Source organism: Mus musculus, chromosome 5 (genome assembly GCF_000001635.26).
Source record: "Mus musculus strain C57BL/6J chromosome 5, GRCm38.p6 C57BL/6J".
Taxonomy (NCBI): Eukaryota; Metazoa; Chordata; class Mammalia; order Rodentia; family Muridae; genus Mus; species Mus musculus.
In genome coordinates, this window is record NC_000071.6 from 115,458,307 (window position 1) to 115,476,249 (window position 17,943).

At 47.5% G+C, this 17,943-nt stretch overlaps 1 protein-coding gene across 4 annotated transcripts; it reads left to right on the forward strand.

Moving 5' to 3' along the window:
• Positions 1–7,835: 7,835 nt before the first annotated feature.
• Pla2g1b (phospholipase A2, group IB, pancreas) lies at positions 7,836–16,416 on the forward strand. 4 transcript variants are annotated; one of them, NM_011107.2, is made up of 4 exons: positions 7,836–8,014; positions 12,476–12,635; positions 13,687–13,814; positions 16,203–16,416. In NM_011107.2, exons 1-4 carry the CDS (start codon positions 7,981–7,983, stop codon positions 16,319–16,321), a joined length of 441 nt encoding a protein of 146 aa, NP_035237.1. In that variant the 5' UTR covers positions 7,836–7,980; the 3' UTR covers positions 16,322–16,416. The 4 variants fall into 4 exon arrangements, 3 of the variants coding, with proteins under 3 accessions (NP_035237.1, NP_001343515.1, NP_001343516.1); NM_001356586.1 differs by having other exon boundaries at positions 12,479–12,635; NR_151517.1 differs by lacking the exon at positions 12,476–12,635.
• Positions 16,417–17,943: the final 1,527 nt, after the last annotated feature.

Sequence of the window (17,943 nt, forward strand, 5' to 3'; positions counted from 1 at the left end):
TGTGTACATGCATGCATGCATGTTCTCCTGTGAGTGGGCACATACATGTGTGCGTGCACACTTGAGTGAGAAAGCCTAAAGATGACATGCAGCCTCCCTCTGTCTCTATTTATTCAGAAGGGTCTCTCAGTTGAGCCCAGAGCTCTCTGATATGGGACTGACAAGCCAGACAAGATAGCTGGGTGGCAGGGATCCCCTTTCTCCAACTTGCTTGTCCTGCCCTTCAGCACTGAATGAGCTCTGAGGATTTGAACCCTGGTCCTCTTGCTTGTGAGCAGTTATTTTATTCACAGAAGTATCTTCCCAGCCCCTTCCTCCCTTTTCATTATTTTCTTCTTAGTTTTACTTTGTATGTATAATAGGTGTTTTGCCTGAATGGATATGTGTGGGACCGAGGGCATGCCTGGTGCCTGCAGAGATCAGAAGAGGCCATATGGGGTTTGGGAATCGAACCTGGGTCCTTGGGAAGAACGGACAGTGCTTCTAACTTCCGGGCCATCTTTCCAGCCCCTGCCCACCCACCTTGCTTTCCTACAGTTTCACTTGGGAGCCCAGGTGGACTCGGAACTCCCGAACCCCCTATTTTCGCTTCGGAATTGCTGGGATCTCAGTATGACTCGGGCTGTGTGACTTTGAACATATTATCTAACTTCTCTGAGCCCACTTTATCCTGTCACGTGGGGAAGATGACGTCAGGAGACCCGCTGCTGAGCTTCTCGGGCAAAGTCCGTCGCCTTCTATGCCAAGCCTAAGGGGGTGCTTCGCCATGGCAGCGAGCAGCTCTTTTAAGCATTTCCAGGAAAGCCGGAGCCTTATCCTTTGAGGGTGCAGCAGATGTGACCTTGACCTTACTGGAGTGTGGGTATGCCGGCACCTGAAGGAGTCAAGAAGCTATCAGGGCCTGTACTTTCCACTTGACATTGTATTTTTTTTCCAGACAGGGAGAGGTGGAGTTTTACACACCTGTGCGCGGATCTCAGCCAGCAGAAACCAGAGCACAGACTGTGAGGGGCTGGGGAGGTCTTCAGGGAACTTCTGCAGGGACTGCGGCCGGCCAGTAGCTTTCGCTTAGCATGGCCTCTCCACTTAGTGTGGCACCAGAGAATTTGCCCAGACTGCCCTGGACCCTGGTGAAACCTGTGGCACTCACTGCCCTGAATATGGTGACTGTGGTTGCACACACACACACACACACACACTAACTAAGCAATTAAAAATCAAATTTCTAACTGGATCTACCTCAAAGGCTGGGTCAGGTTCTTGGGACAGACTTAGCACTTAGTAAGTATAATCAGCTCGGAGGATGGGATGTGCCAGCTGCTTGCACCTTGGACCACACATCTCTATCCCTTAGCATCCTCCAGTCCCAACCCCAGGGTCAATGTCTTCCTCTCTATCTTCTTTTGACCTCATAGCATCCACAGGGGAAGGGGTCAGCACTTTGCTGGTCCCTGCATTTGAGCTGGTATAGGGTCTTGGGCTAGCCCTTTTTCTTTGCTTTGTCATCAATATGGACTTGGCCTCTGTGGCTATCTTTAGTAGCTAGCTCTGCCAGGCAGCACTGCCTGTGCAGGTGTGTGCATTCTATGTGTGAGCTAAGAACACAGTAGCCACAGGTTGCAAACTGTCAAAGAACAGCTAGAGAAGCAAGAATGAATGGTTGTGTAGCCCAGCTAGCCTGTGACTCTCAATTCTCCTGCCACAGCCTCCTGAGTGCTTGGATTACAGTCACACACCACCATGCCCATGTTATTTTCTTCTTTGTGTGAGCCTGTATGTGAGTGTGAGTGCATGTGTGTGCATGCATGTGTGTGTGTGCGCGTGCGTGCGTGCGCAAGTGTGTATGCACGTGCGTGCATTGCAATGTGTGTGCATGAATGTGTGTGCATCCGTGTGTGTGTGCAAGCATGTTTGTACATGAGTATGTGTGTACACTGGTGTGTAGGTACACATGTGTGTGTGCATGCACGCGTGTGCATGTGTGAGTGTGTGTGTGCACAAGCACGGGCGTGCCTATGCACCTGTGCTCAAATGTGTATGTACATTGTGTAAGTGAGTGTGTATGCGTGTGCATGCGTGCGTGTGTGCACACTGCTAGGGTTGAACTCAGGGCCTCACACAGGCTAAGCAAACACTCCAACACTAAGCTACGCTGTCAGCCCTGGCACATCCTCCACAGCTGGGATCACAGGTGGGCAGAGGTCAGAGGAGGTTATCGCTCACTCAGTGAGAAAGAGAGTTGATTCCGCCAGACTCTCACACAAGATGACCTCGCTCAGGGTGGAGGAAGATGCATTAGTGGGAAGCTGCAGGTGTAACCATTTCTAGCTCTACCCCATTCTCTGCCTACTTCCACACCTGAAAGCGATCCAGCAAAACAGATCAGTGTACTTGCTTTCATATCCCATCACCTTGTGCATCCTACAAGATATATCCCTGCCTGACCAGGGCAGCTCAGAACTATCAACGCCACAGCCTGTAATCCCAGCGAGATGTTGATTAACTAGGTGGAAACTGTCGAGAGAAATCTCTGCTCAATAAGGACAATCAAATGAGGGCTGGAGAGATGAATCAGAGGTTCAATTCCCAGCAACCACATGGTGGCTCATAACCAACCATAATGAGATCTGATGATCTCTTCTGGGGTGTCTGAAGACAGCTAGAGTGAGCAGGGCCTGAGTGAGCGGGGCCAGAGCAAGAGCTGGAGAGATCTCTCAGTGGTTAAGAGTACTGACTGCTCTTCCAGAGGTCCTGAGTTCAAATCCCAGCAACCACACGGTGGCTCACAACCATCTCTAATGAGATTGGATGACCTCTTCTGGTGTGTCTGAAAACAGCTACAACGTACTTATATATAATAATAAATAAATAAGCCTTGTAAAATAAATAAATATTTTTAAAAAGAATAATCAAATGAATAAATAAATGTGATAAGGTAAAAAGGCCTGGGGCTGGGGAGATGGCTCAGTGGTTAGGGTCACTTTTTACTCCTGCACAGGACCCATGCGGCACCTTTGAGCTGTCTTATTTTTCCAGTTCCAGGGGACCCCAACACCTAAAATATTTTGGTCTCAAATATTTAGGGTAAGGGACAGCGAAACATGTAATACGTAACATCATTGGGGAACTCACCTTGAAGGTAATGGACTGAACCTCTGAATCTGTAAGCCAGCCCCAATTAAATGTTGTTGTTTTTTAATAAGACTTGCCTTGGTCATGGTGTCTGTTCACAGCAGTAAAAACCTAACTAATATAGAAGTTGGTCCTCCAGGCACGGCAGAACTATTGTGAGTTCAGAGCAGCCAACACTCCCCGTACTCATGAGAACTTCCTATGATCAAGCCTGGGTGGTGAGCGTCACTGGACCCTTGTCTGCAATTCCAGCTTTGTGGTCCTTGCTCCCTGTCCCCAGAGGTGTGTCATCCTCTCTGCTTCGTGTGGTCTCCAGCAGTTCTGGGAGGGGACCAGATCTATGGACCCTTTGGAGATCATCACCCATGTACGCGGAGGTGGGAGGTTTTGATGATGTAGCTGTTTGGGCTGGGGGGCACCCAGGTTCCTGTAAGTAAGCCTTGTGAACTCACAGGCTCACCACGTTAGCCTCTGGCAGAGTCATTCCTGTAGGCTGTTGTTAGTATGTCATAGAAAGTAAGTAGATGTTAGTTCACAATGCCCCCAGGAAATCATGTGACATTTGTCATTGATTGTGCTTTTCTGTACCCACCAGGACAGATTTTTTTTCTACAGGTTTGGGGGAGGGGTGTGTGTGTGTGTGTGTGTGAGAGAGAGAGAGAGAGAGAGAGAGAGAGTGACAAGGTATCTTAGGTATGGAACCCAAGTCTAAAAGTAAAATTCATGTATCATCTATAAATACTCATATATGTAATCTGGAAGTAATAAGTAATTTTATTTATTTTTTTAAAAGATTTATTTATGCTGGGCGTGGTGGCGCACGCCTTTAATCCCAGCACTCCGGAGGCAGAGGCAGAGGCAGGCGGATTTCTGAGTTCGAGGCCAGCCTGGTCTACAAAGTGAGCTCCAGGACAGCCAGGGCTATACAGAGAAACCCTGTCTCAAAAAAAAAAACCAAAAAAAAAAAAGATTTATTTATTTATTTTATGTATAGGAGTACACTGTAGTTGTCTCCAGAAGAGGGTGTCAGATCCCATTGTAGATGGTTGTGAGCCACCATGTGGTTGCTGGAGATTGAACTCAGGACCTCTGAAAGAGCAGTCACTGCTCTTAACCACTGAGATTTCTCTGTGTAGCCTGGCTGTTCTGGAAATAGGTTCTCTAGACCAGGATGGCTTCAAACTCAGAAATCTGCCTGCCTCTGCCTCCCATGTGCTGGGTTTAAAGCCATGCACCCCCCCCTCACTCCCCACGCTGGGTTTTGAATTTTAATTTTTTAATGTGTGTTCTGTATGCACGTATGTATGTGTACCATGTACCTGCCTGGTTCCCTTGGAGGCCAGAAGAGGATATCAGATTTTCTGGAACTGGAATTATAACAGTTGTGGGTGCTATGTGGGTGCTGGGAATTGAACCTGGGTCCTCTGGAAGAACAGCCAGTGTTCTCAACCCCTGAGCCATCACTCCGGCCTGTAGGTTTGAATAAGAATATTCAGCATGCATGCAAAAGTTCCAGATGAAAAAAACCCACGGGGACACACAGTGGATTAGTTGTTGCTAGGAATTGGGAAGAAATCATTACCAGTGGGAGCAAGGTTTCTTCCTGGGATGATGGAAGTGGAAATTTGAAGGTTCTTTGGAAAGTCGGTTGGATGGTGTTTTACTAGGGCAGACATGAAGGAGTGGTTTGTTAAAGTGGACACAGGTGTGAAAGGCTAAGGCGGACTTGTGAAGGAACGTTTTGCTGAAGCAGACACCAGAGAGAGGGCTGCTGTGCTAATGCAAGCATGTAAGAGGACACATGATAAGGATTCCTCACTAACAAGATGTACGTCTCGGTCCCCCTTACACTGCATAGCTGAGCTGCATTTGTCCAGCCTCCATAGAGAGAAACGCACCAAGAAACACTGGTGGTGTGCTGTGGCTTGCTGCTTTCCCAGACTCAGGGTGATTGGCAGAGTGATGTCAGCTAAGACAAGACCTTGGAAGACACATGATGCTGGGAGCGAGTATGAAAGGGACTCTATGGGGCTGGTGAGATGGCTCAGTGGGTAAGAGCACCCACCCAACTGCTCTTCCGAAGGTCCGAAGTTCAAATCCCAGCAACCACGTGGTGGCTCACAACCACCCATAATGAGATCTGATGCCCTCTTCTGGTGCAAGCTACAGTGTACTTACAAGTAATAAATAAATAAATAAATAAATAAATAAATAAGTCTTAAAAAAAAAAAAAAAAAAAAAAAAAGAGCCGGGCGTGGTGGCGCATGCCTTTGATCCCAGCACTTGGGAGGAAGAGGCAGGTGAATTTCTGAGTTCGAGACCAGCCTGGTCTACAAAGTGAGTTCCAGGACAACCAGGGCTACACAGAGAAACCCTGTCTCGAAGAAAAAAAAAGGGGGGGGGGACTCTATGGGGTAGGGGTAGGGGTCCTGATGAGATGGCTCAGTGACTGCTCTTCCAGGTCTTGAGTTCAATTCCCAGCAACCACATGATGGGTCACAACCATCTGTAATGGGATCTGACGCCCTCTTCAGGCAAGTGGATGCATATGCAGCAGAGCACTAATACATGCAATAGAATTAAATAATTTTTTTTAAAAAGGACTCTGAGGGCAGTGATGGAAGCTGAGCTAGACTTACTAAGCTAGAAATTTAAAGAATTTGTTCACCCACAAAATTCGTTCACCCCTTTAATCCCAGCACTTGGGAGGCAGAAGCAGGCAGATTTCTGAATTAGAGGCCAGCCTGGTCTCCTGGTCTACAGAGTGAGTTCCAGGACAGTCAGGGCTATACAGAGAAACCCTGTCTCAAAAAAAAAAAAAAAAAAAAAAAAAAAAAAAAAGTTCCCAAGTTCTAGTCTGTAGGCGTTTACAGACTATACATTAACTGCTAAGTCCTTGACTGTTCCAAGAGTCATTCTGGTCTGATTCCACATCTCCAAAATTTTCTCACAAACCTGCACTGGGAAGCAAAAATATGATGTTTTCAGAGTGGGAAGAAACTAAGATGCGTGGCTTGGAGTTTGACAGACATAAGCATGAACCAACCTTGCCTTGCTTACTCACAGTCTGTGACCTTAGGCAAATTATTTCACCTCTCTGAACGCCTTTCCTCATCTGTAGAGGGCATGGTAGATAGAACCATTCAATGACACCGCCCCCACGCAAACCCAAGCATTCCAGACACAAAGGCAGGAGTCATCTCCACCCTGCCTTCCTCCCCGACTTCTTACGGTGTCTAACAGGATAGTTGCCCCAGGTCCCTTGAAGCTAGGCTAAGGAGCCGTGCGAGGAGGCAGGAGTATCAGAAGCTCAGGGTCAGGCTTCAGGTTAAGATCATACCGCTGTGGCAGAGCACCAAGTTCCATTCCCAGCATTCACGTCGGTGGCTCAGAACCCCTGTAACTGACTCCCTCTTCTGGTCTGTGTGGCGTCTGCACTCTCACATGCACACACAAGGGAGCTAGTGAGATAGATCGCGCTTAAGAGCGCTGGCTGTGCTGAGGTTTTCATCTTTGCCCGTCTATTGTAATGCAAAGTGCGAGCCCCCAATACCTCTGACCCTGCCCCAACTTATTTCTGATTGGTAAATAAAGATGCAGACAGCCAATAGCTGGGCAGAAGAGACATACGTGGGGTTTAGGTGTTTAGGTTTCCCACTCTTGGGGTCAGAGAAGAAGGAGAGGAGAAGAGGAAGGAGAGGCCATCTTTGGTTAGGAAAAAGGGAAAACGTCACCACGTGGGCTGACCAATTGGAGATAAGAGCAGTCCAGATGAAATATAGTAAGTAATAACTCGGGGTTATCGATAGGAAGGTAGATTCTAATAGCCCAGAGGGTAGGCAGCTGCCCAGCAACTATGCTGCTTGAAGCTTATTGTTGTGTGTGTTCCGGAGTCTAAATGGTCTAAGGTGGGGTAGAAACCTTGGGCCTGGGGCTGGCGAGATGGCTCAGCGGGTAAGAGCACCAACTGCACTCCCGAACGAACTGAGTTCGAATCCCAGCAACCACATGGTGGCTCACAACCACCCATAATAAGATCTGATGTTGGTGTCTGAAGACAGCAACAGTGGACTTATTATAATATAATAAATAAATCTTTGGGCCAGAGCAAGCGAGGCCGACCAGAGCGAGCAGAGGTCCTAAAATTCAATTCCCAACAACCACATGAAGGCTCACAACCATCTGTACAGCTACAGTGTACTCATATACATAAAAATAAGTAAATAAATATCTAAAAGAAAGAAAGAAACCTCGGGCTGAGATTTAAAGTAATTTCTACAACAGGCAGTCTGTTCTTTCAGAGGTCTGAGTTCAATTCCCAGCAACTACAAGGTGGCTCATGACTGTCTGTAAAAGGGATCTGATGCCCTCTTCTGGACTACAGGTGTACCTGCGGACAGAGCACTCATACGTAAATGAGTGCATTTTTAAAAATATATTTTTTTTTAAATCTAAAAAAAAAAAAATTTAAGGCTATCCTCAGCTACACAGCAAGATTGAGGCCAGCCTGGGCTAGAAACCTTGTCTCAAAAAAAAAATTAATAAAGTAAAGAGGAGTTCAAAGATGTCCCATGAGTTCCAGGGCAACCTGAGACTTGTCATAATGGGGTTAGGGGGAGTAGTAAAGGATTCCAAGATCTGGAAACCATCCCCTTGGGGAGGAAGTGCCAGGCGCAAATCTGTGGCATTATTTTCTCTTACAGGCAAATCCCTCTGTGTTGTTCCCCCGATAGACCAAGGCCAGCCCAGAGTGGCTAAGAGCAAAGCAAACAGCCTTATCTTGGGAGCGTGGGGCCCCATGTATAAAAGAGGGAAGTCACTGGAGTTCTCCCCTCACTCCTTCTGAAGATGAAACTCCTTCTGCTGGCTGCTCTGCTCACAGGTAGGCCCCTCTGTCGCCTCTCTCTGAGCACCTTACGGTCTCCCTCTTCTCCAATGCCTCCCTCCCACTGGTCACGCTGGAATTGTTTGGCATTCTCCTTAGGGTCTAATAGCCTCTGGGTTGGGGTCTCCTCTTCACCCCAGTGTTCAGGACAGCTGGTGCTTTTCGACCTCTGGGTCTGAACTCAGATGACCCCTTAGAAAATGCTCCCTCATTTGCCTACCCAAGCAAAGGAAGCCCCCTTCTGCCTCTGATGTCTTCTTGCCCTGGCACCACTTTCCTTGGCCTTGCCAGTGCCCTAACAACTTTTCCTTTTCTTTTTCTTTAAAAAAAAATTTTTTTCCCCAAGTAGTACTAATGTCTTTAATCCCAGCTCTCAGAAGGCAGAGGCCAGCAGATCTCTGTAAGTTCGAGGCCAGTCTTGTCTACAAAGCAAGTTTCAGGACAGTCAGAGCTACACAGAGAAACCCTCTCTCTCTATATATAGATATAGATAGGGTTTCTTTGTATAGTCCTGGCTGTCCTGATATATATATATATATATATCATTATGTGTCTGAGCGTTTTGCCTGCACATATGGTATATATTGTGTGAGCAGTGCCTGCAGAGACCAGAAGAAGGGTCAGATCCTGTAGCACTGGAGTTGTAAATAACTATGAGCTGCCTGCCATATGGGTGCTAGAACCAGACCTGAATCCCATGGAAGGAACGAAAGTGTTCATGACTTCTGAGCCATCTCTCCAACCGACCCCCTTATCATCATCACCATCAATAGTAATCATTATTATTTTATTGATATGACCTTGCTATATGGCTCAAGATGTCTCCTCTCCACAGTATAGCCCAGCCTTGGGACCCTCCTCTCTCAGCCTCTGAAGTGTTAGGATTCCATCTGTGCCTGGCTTGAGTCTGCAATTTTTGTTTTATTTTGTTTTGGTTTTCGAGATAGGGTTTCTTTGTATAGTCCTGGCTGTCCTGGAACTCACTTTGTAGACCAGGCTGGCCTCGAACTCAGAAATCCGCCTGCCTCTGCCTCCCAAGTGCTGGGACTAAAGGTGTGCACCGCCACCACGCCCAGCTGATTCATTTACATATTCAGGCACCATCTGCATACAGGCATTACATCCCCAGCTCCGTGAACAGAAACAGATTTGGGCCCTGTGCACGGAGTCACCTGTAGTTGGCACGTAAGTCGTTTCTATTCACCCAGCAATGATTGAGACCTGCAATCAGGCTGTAGACTGAGCCTCAGAGATAAAAGCGTCGTGTGCCTGTTCCAAAAGCACATGTGTTTGCGCACACGCGCACACTCTGTGCGTTAGTTATGACTGTGTCTAGCTTCTGTAAAGCATATGTCTAGCTGTGTCACCTAGGGATACAGCCCCTACTTACTGCCACCACAGGGGTCACCCACATCGTGGGAAAAGCCAGCTGCTCCCTTTCTTTGTCCCTGGGGTCTCCCCACAAATGGTTAGCCAGAATGAGCCCAAAAATAGAGTAAGCAGGGCAGGGTCTTACGCGCCCTTGATCTCCACGCTCAGGAGGCTGAGGCAGGAGGATTTCTAGTTTGATGTCAGCCTTGTTTACATAGGAAGACCCCATTGTGGTGCTCACACTCATCATTCTAGCTCTCCAGAGGCTGAGGCAGAAGGATTGTCATGAATTCAAGGCCAGCCTATTTTTACAATGTTAGCTCCTGTCTCAGAAAGAATGAATAAAGGAGGCCAAGCAAGGTGCTGCTGCGTGCCTTCAATCCCAGCACTAGGGAAACAGAGGCAGGAAACTGTGAATTCAAAACCAGCCTGGTCTACAGAGTGAGTTCATGCCAGCCAGGACAGTATAGTGAGTGAGACCTTGTCTCAAAAAGATAAAAAAGAGAATGGAAGAAAGATGAAAAGATGGAACTGGACAACGTGTGAGACGATAAGGCAGCATGGTGACTGAGGAGATGGGACCCCGAAAGTCCCTTGTTCTCTGTGCTCTTTATGCAGCAGGACTCTGTGCAAGCGGCTGACGGCCTCTGCTCCACGAGCTGCTCTGCAAAGCCTGTGCTTTGGGCAAGCGCAGTCATGGCACAGGTTTGCTCATTCATTCAACAGAATTTTGTGGAGTGTCTACTAGGTACCAGGCACATACTTCACTCACTGACTTTATTCATGGCTTATCTAGAGTCACATGCACACACACACAAACACAAATACACTCACTGCATAGACACAAACACAGATATACCACACACACAAAACACACACCACACACAAATATGCACAAACAACACACAACACAATACACACACATATACACACAAAGAGACACACACACCACACACGCAAGCAGATATACACCACACATATACAGACATACACAAACACACACAAACAACACATAACACAATACACACACATACACCACACACACAGGCACACACATACCATACACAAATACATATCACACACACATACACCACAACGTGTGTTAAGCACAGTGATAGGCTTTAAGGAGAATGAAAGCCAGGAGACCTGCTCTTGAGAACCTCCTGTCCTACCGACTGAGTGGGAACACATTAGCTAGGATGCCTTAGCACCCACAGAAAAATCCAGGCACAGCAGCGACACCCCTACAATTCCATGACTTCAGAGATGGAGACAGGTGGAAGCTCTCCGGGGCTTGCTGCTTAGCCACCATAGCCAAGCCCCCAGCTCTCAGCCACCATAGCCAAGTGGCAAGCCCCGGGCTCACTGAGAGACTCGGTGTCAAGAATAAGAGAGTGAGTTAAGATTCCAGATGTTGACCTCTGCCCTCCACCTACATATGCACACATACACACACATATGTCAGTCCAAACACAAACCGAAGTACTATGAAGCAAAAAAACATGGGACAGTAGAGACACTGCTTGGATGTGTGGACCGGAAGATCCTCTTTAATGGGGAAGCATCGAGGCCAAGATCTCTCTAGCCATTCAGGAGGCTGAAGCAGGAGGATTGAGAATTTAAGACTTGGACTATAGGGGCTGGTGAGATGGCTCAGTGGGTAAGAGCACCCGACTGCTCTTCCGAAGGTCCAGAGTTCAAATCCCAGCAACCACATGGTGGCTCACAACCATCTGTAATGAGATCTGACTCCCTCTTCTGGAGTGTCTGAAGACAGCTACAGTGTACTTACATATAATAAATAAATCTTTAATAAAAAAAAAAAAAAAAAAAAAGACTTGGACTATAAACCGGGCGTGATGGAGCACGCCTTTAATCCCAGCTCTCGGGAGGCAGAGGCAGGTGAATTTCTGAGTTCGAGGCCAGCCTGGTCTACAAAGTGAGTTCCAGGACAGCCAGGGCTACACAGAGAAACCCTGTCTCAAAAAAACCAAAAAAAAAAAAAAAAAAAAAAAAGACTTGGACTATAGGTAGACTCAAAAAAAGAAAGAGGGGGAGAGAGAGAGAGAGAGAGAGAGAGAGAGAGAGAGAGAGAGAGAGAGAGAGAGGATTAAATAAATAGTAACATTTCAGTCAGTCCAGGAACTCTCAGAAAGTGACTCAGAGAGTGGCAAGCCTATTTGTGCTTCCGGCCACTTGTCCATTGGTGACCTGGGCAGGAGTGGCAGTGGAGAGAAAGAAGAGATGAAGTGGAGTCCCAGACCCATGGAAGGGAGAAGCCTCAGGCTGAGGTGCAGGGCCGACACTGGGGCTGAGGGAAATCCAGGATGTTTGTGCATTTATGAACACAGCCCTGAAGGGCACAGCGAGACAAACTCAGAACTGGTCCACACTGGCCTGCGCTGACCCAGCTTCGGCTCAGACCTACTTACTTACTGATTGCCCTCCTGTTGGCTGTTCCTGCGTGTGGGAGGCACTGAGCACCACACCATTCTTTCATCCTTGCCTCCATCTTCCTCCTCCTCCAACTTCTTTTCCTGAGGCAGGGTAACACGTAGCCCAGGCTCCCCATTCAACAACAACAAAAAGAAGTTCAAATTGAAGTTATCTTCTTACAAGGCAAGTTTAAGGCTTTCCCAGGTTATGTGAGACCCTGTTTCAATCAAGCAAGCACAAAGTCCTGGCTTCCATCTGCAAACTTCTTATTTTTTTTAAGATTTGTTTATTATTACCAGGCAGTGGCACATGCCTTTAATCCCAGCACTTGGGAGGCAGAGGCAGGTGGATTTCTGAGTTCAAGCCCAGCCCGGTCCAGTGGTGCTCGTTTATAGTCCTAGCACAAGGGGAGGATGAGGCAGGAGGGTTGCTGCTGAGTTGGAGGCTAGACACCTTCCTGCTCAGGTTCGACTTAGCTCCAAGATCTAAATAATGAAAAGAGACAATCATCCGCACATTAGTAGGCTTCTGGGAACCGATGCTCTCCCGAGGCAGCAACTGATAGGAAGCGAGAAAGAAGATAACAGGCAGGCTTCGGACCCCGGGTAAAGCAGTTCGGAGTGGATTTGAATGTGCTGTACACTCTTGCAGCAGGCGCTGCTGCACACAGCATCAGCCCTCGGGCTGTGTGGCAGTTCCGCAATATGATCAAGTGCACCATCCCCGGGAGTGATCCCCTGAAGGATTACAACAACTATGGCTGCTACTGTGGCTTGGGCGGCTGGGGCACCCCAGTGGACGACTTAGACAGGTGAGTGGTCTATCCCATGGGAGACTGGAGCGTGGGCACGGGGGTGGGGCCAGAGAACCGGCCAATCACATCTCGTCTCGAGAGGCAGGAAGGGGAGGCATGCACAGTCCCTGAGCGTCGTGTGTATTCTTTTTGTTTAGTTATTCATTATTTACATTTGTTTGTTTGTTTGTTTGTTTGTTTTCCAGTCAGGGTTTCTCTGTGTAGCCTAACTCTGGCTGTGAACTCAGATATCCTCCAGCTTCTGCCTCCTGAGTGCTGAAATTAAAGGCATGCATCACAATGCTCAGCATATATTTTCACCTCTTGTTATGTAAAGAAAGAGGTCCTAGAGGACCCATTAATCTAGTGGTCTCCGAAAGTGGAAAGTGGAAATGTAAAGTGCGCGATGCTACCGTCTAGTGGCAGAGCAGGGTACTGCCAACCATCCACATGTCAGCCTTGGCTTTAAAAAAGTCATCGCAACTTCATAACTTGTAATTTCACTGTATTCCTGCAGCTTTGAAAAAAAAAAAAAGGAGGAGACAGAGGCAGGCGGATTTCTGAGTTCGAGGCCAGCCTGGTCTACAGAATGAGTTCTAGGACAGCCAGAACTATACAGAGAAACCCTGTCTTGAAAACAAAAAACAAAAAAACAAAACAAAAAAGTCATTTTTTGAGACAGGGTCTTGCTGTATAGCCCTGGCTGATCTCAAACTCAGAGATCCACCTGCCTCTGCCTCAAGTACTGGGATTGTCTTTTTTTTTTTTCCAGAGCTGAGGACCGAACCCACAGCCTTGTTCTTGCTAGGCAAGCACTCTACCACTGAGCTAAATGCCCAACCCTCAAGTACTGGGATTGAATAAAGGCGGGGGCCACCACACCTGGAAAAAGTAGCTTTCAATAAATATATGCTAATAGCGATCACAGAATCTCGAGTCATTCTCCAGCCATTGCTTCTGGAACATTGGTGCTTAAATCAGCCTCGCTTGCTTGAGAAAGACTGCAAGCTGAGAACCGACCTCCGGTGGGTGCACTACCCCACCTTCAGCCATTTCTTCCTCTCTCCAGGTGCTGCCAGACTCATGACCACTGCTACAGTCAGGCCAAGAAGCTGGAAAGCTGTAAATTCCTCATAGACAACCCCTACACCAACACTTACTCCTACTCATGCTCCGGGAGCGAGATCACCTGCAGCGGTAGGGTTACCTTCTGAGACCTCGGGACTCTCTACCTGGCCTCTGGCGGGTTTGGAAGGGGGAGGGAGGGACAGGGACAGTCACCATTTAGTGTGCCCACATTTGACAGATTTTATGTATTTACGGGAGGCATGTGTATGGCATTACACACGTGCACAGCTTTCGGGAGTCAGTTCTTTCCTTCCACCATGTGAGGCCCGGGAATGGGACCCAGGCTCAGACTTAGCACCAAGCCCCTTTGTTCCCTGAGCCACCTTGCCTCCCCAAAGCTTCTCCCCTTAACTGCTATGTTATATACTGATTTTGTATTTTCTAAACACGTGGAAGCTGTATCATTGCTTATATGCCAAACACTGAACTAAACATCTATTCGGGAAAGATTTCTCATCCCCACGTTACAGACGAGGAATCAGAGGGTTGGGAATGTAACTCAGTTATAGATCGCTTGTCTAGCATGCACAGAGCCCTGAGTTCCATCCCTGGAACCTATACATTGATATGGTGGTGCATACCTGTAACCCCAGCATGTAGAGGCAGGACATATAATTTAAAAAAAGATTTATCTATTATATATATACATATGTATATATATAATAGATAAATTTTTTGGTATATATATATATATATATATATATATATATATATACCATTGCTCTCTTCAGACACACCAGAAGAGGTCATCAGAACCCATTACAGATGGTTGTGAGCCACCATGTAGTTGCTGGGAATTTGAACTCAGGACGTCTGGAATGGCAGTTAGTGCTCCTAACTGCTGAGCCCTCTCTCCAGCCCAGGATATATAATTTATAAGTGGTAGTTGATGTAAGAATTAATATTACAAATGTATTCAGGAAATTGGTAGAGCAGCAGTTTTTCTTAAACCTTGCTTGTCCCCAAATAATGACATAGAGACTAAGATTTATTTGTGTAAAAGCACAATAACTAGACAGTATAATTCTAGTCTAATCCTCTGATCTAACCTTGCTACTTCCCAGCCAAAGTCCCCATAATCCTTGCACTTAGAGCCTTCCACGCTCAAGTTAAATTCTCAAGCCTGTTCCTTCCTCCTTCCTCGTGCCCAAGTCTCCCTGCCTCTCTGAATCCTTTCTCCTCCCACAAGTCCCGTCTCTCCTAGCTATTGGCTTTTCCAGATTTTATTGACAAGTCAGAGAATAAATGGTGTGCATTGTTTACACAAACTTGAGACAGGAGATGTACATAACTAGCTGTCTTCAGACACACCAGAAGAGGGCGTCAGATTTGATGTATGAGTATCTGCACGTACACCTGCTCGCCAGAAGAGGGCGTCAGATCTCATTACAGATGGCTGTGAGCCACCATGTGGCTGCTGAGATTTGAACTCAGGACCTCTGGAAGAGCAATCAGTGCTCTTAACCGCTGAGCCGTCTCTCCCGCCCCTTGAGACAGGAGATTCTTAATATAAGCATTGCAATACCGGCTCCAGATTAATGGTGGGATAGAGAGATCAGCATTTGCATACTACAAGGGTAATCTTCACACAATTCACAAAAATATTATTACAGCCAATATTTGTACTTTTCTGATTTTTAGGTTTATCTGCTTATGTTTTTTTTTTGTTTTTGTTGTTTTGTTTTGTTTTTTTGAGATAGGGTTTTTCTGTGTAGCCCTGGCTGTCCTGGAACTTGCTCTGTAAACCAGGCAGGCCTCGAACTCAGGGATCCTCCTGCCTCTGCCTCCCAAGTCCTGGGACTAAAGAGGTGCACCACCACTCCTGACAATGTTTCTTTATTTTATGTCTAAGAATAAGTTGGCATCCTGGTGTCTTCTATCACTCTCTGTCATATCTTTAGAGACCCAGCCTCTCACTAATCAAGGCACTCACCTGTAGCCTGACAGGCCAACAAGTGCTGGCGACTTGTGCTCTCCACTTACTGACAGAGTTGCAGATGCCCCAACCACACCTTGCTCAAGGGCTCGGGGATCCTCAGTTAGAGGCTGGAGCTTGCGTGTTATCCACTTGATCCACTGAGCCCAAGAAGTACCTTTCTTTCTTTTTTTTTTAAGATTTATTTATTTTATATATGTAAGTACACTGTTGCTGTCTTCAGACACACCAGAAGAGGGCGTCAGATTCCATTATAGATGGTCGTGAGCCACCACGTGGTTGCTGGGATTTGAACTCAGGACCTCTGGAAGAGCAGTCAGTGCTCTTAAGCGCTGAGCCTTCTCTCCAGCACAAGAAGTACATTTCTATTATAATTTGGCAACCCCAACGTACTTTCGTTTTGCTTCTGTCTCTCAACCCTACATCTGCAACCCACGGAATGGTCACCAGGTTCTTTCCATTCTGTCATGTGGCGTCCTGGGCTCCACTCGATTCGATTCTCTGTTCTTGTTTCTCTCTAGCCAAAAACAACAAATGCGAGGACTTCATCTGCAACTGTGACCGTGAGGCCGCCATCTGCTTCTCCAAGGTCCCGTACAACAAGGAATACAAAAACCTTGACACCGGGAAATTCTGTTAGCCTGTCACCTCACTTCCTGCCCACGCCGACCCCGCCCACCTTGCTGTCTTATTTCACCCTGCGCCCTCTAATAAAGTACCTGCTGTCAGAGCCTGGTTTTGGTGATTGTTATCTCTGTCCACCGAGCAGGGCTAGATCCTCAGAGGAAAGCATTCCGTCTAGCCTTGGAAACGCAAGATGAAAGAGAACATTTCCAGGAATCAAGCGCCTCCTAGAATGGACGATAATCCGGGTGATGGTAGTGCACACCTTTCATCCCGGCACACAGGAGGCAGAGGTAGGCAGGTTTCTGTGAGTTTGAGGCCAGCCTGGTCTACAGGGTGAGTTTCAGGAATAACCAACTGTCTTGGAACAAAAGAATAAGAAAAGTGGCTGCTGGTTTGCAATCACGATCAATGGATTACCCTGCACACAGCCTGTGCCTCTCTAAGGTCTCGATCGTCTGCTGTATGGCGACTATGAGGAATCTTGTTTTTCTAAGCTGAGACCCGGTCCGATAGTAGGATGGGAAGCCGGCTCTGATTTGTTTGAACCAGTTTTCATCTGAGCTCATCCTTCTGCTTCTATTTGCAATAATCTCAACCCAGTCTTTTTATTTGTTTGTTTTTGTTTTTCCTTCTTTGAGATAGCCCGGTTGGCCTGGAACTCATTATGTATGATAATTTTTTGAGACAGGGTTTTACCGTGTATTCCTGGGACTCACTATGTAACCCAGTCACTCGTTTCCAGGTGACAGGCTAAGCTTAGAACCTCAATCTTCGGAAGTCTCCCGAGCTTGTGAACCCTAAGGAGGCAGAGTGAGGCAGCTTAGCCACCTTTGAATCTCTGGCTCCCAGGGTTCTTTGGAAACCCCTGCTGAGCGTCGAGGCTCAGAGTAGCAACCCTAATCCTCAAAGAACTGTGAAGGCCCTGCGGAAAGAAGCTGGAAGCTTAGTGTATGGCAGAAAAATAGGCAGTCAGGCGTTTGTTCCCATAGTTCTTTCACGTGATTGAAACAAAAGAGAACGGAGAACACAGCTCAGGTGACAGTGTGCTGGCCTAGGATGCAGGAGGCCCTGGGTTCGACTCCCAATAGCTAATAAACCTGGGCATGGGCGCATGCCTGTAATGTACCCAGCACCCAGAAGGTGGGGGCAGGAGGATCAGGAGCTTCGGGTCCCCTTAGCTACAGAGTGAATTAGAAGCCAGCCTGACATACAAAACACCAGATCGTCTAGACCTGCGCACAGCCTGGTTAATCTCTGTCCCTGTCTCCCCTGTCCCGTGCGCACAACCTGGTTAATCCCTGGTTCCCCAGTCAACGGATTTCGGAGTCAGGTGTCTGATTGGCTGCTGTGAGGACACGTGGTTCTTGATTGCCCCTCCCCTTCACCTCCCTCCCCCCCAACCTCCTCTGTCTCTCTCGCGCGCTCTCTCTCTCTCTCTCTCTCTCTCTCTCTCTCTCACTTTAGTTATCCACCCCTCCCTTCCCAAAGGTCAGGCCAGGCCACCTGCGCAGGCACTGTGATCCGTGACCCCGGTAGTAGCTCGTAATTGCTGTCCAGAATCCAGCTGGAAGGGGGTAGAAGTTTGAACATGAAACCCCACATGGTTTCTATCCTGGTAAGGGTGAGAAATGGGAG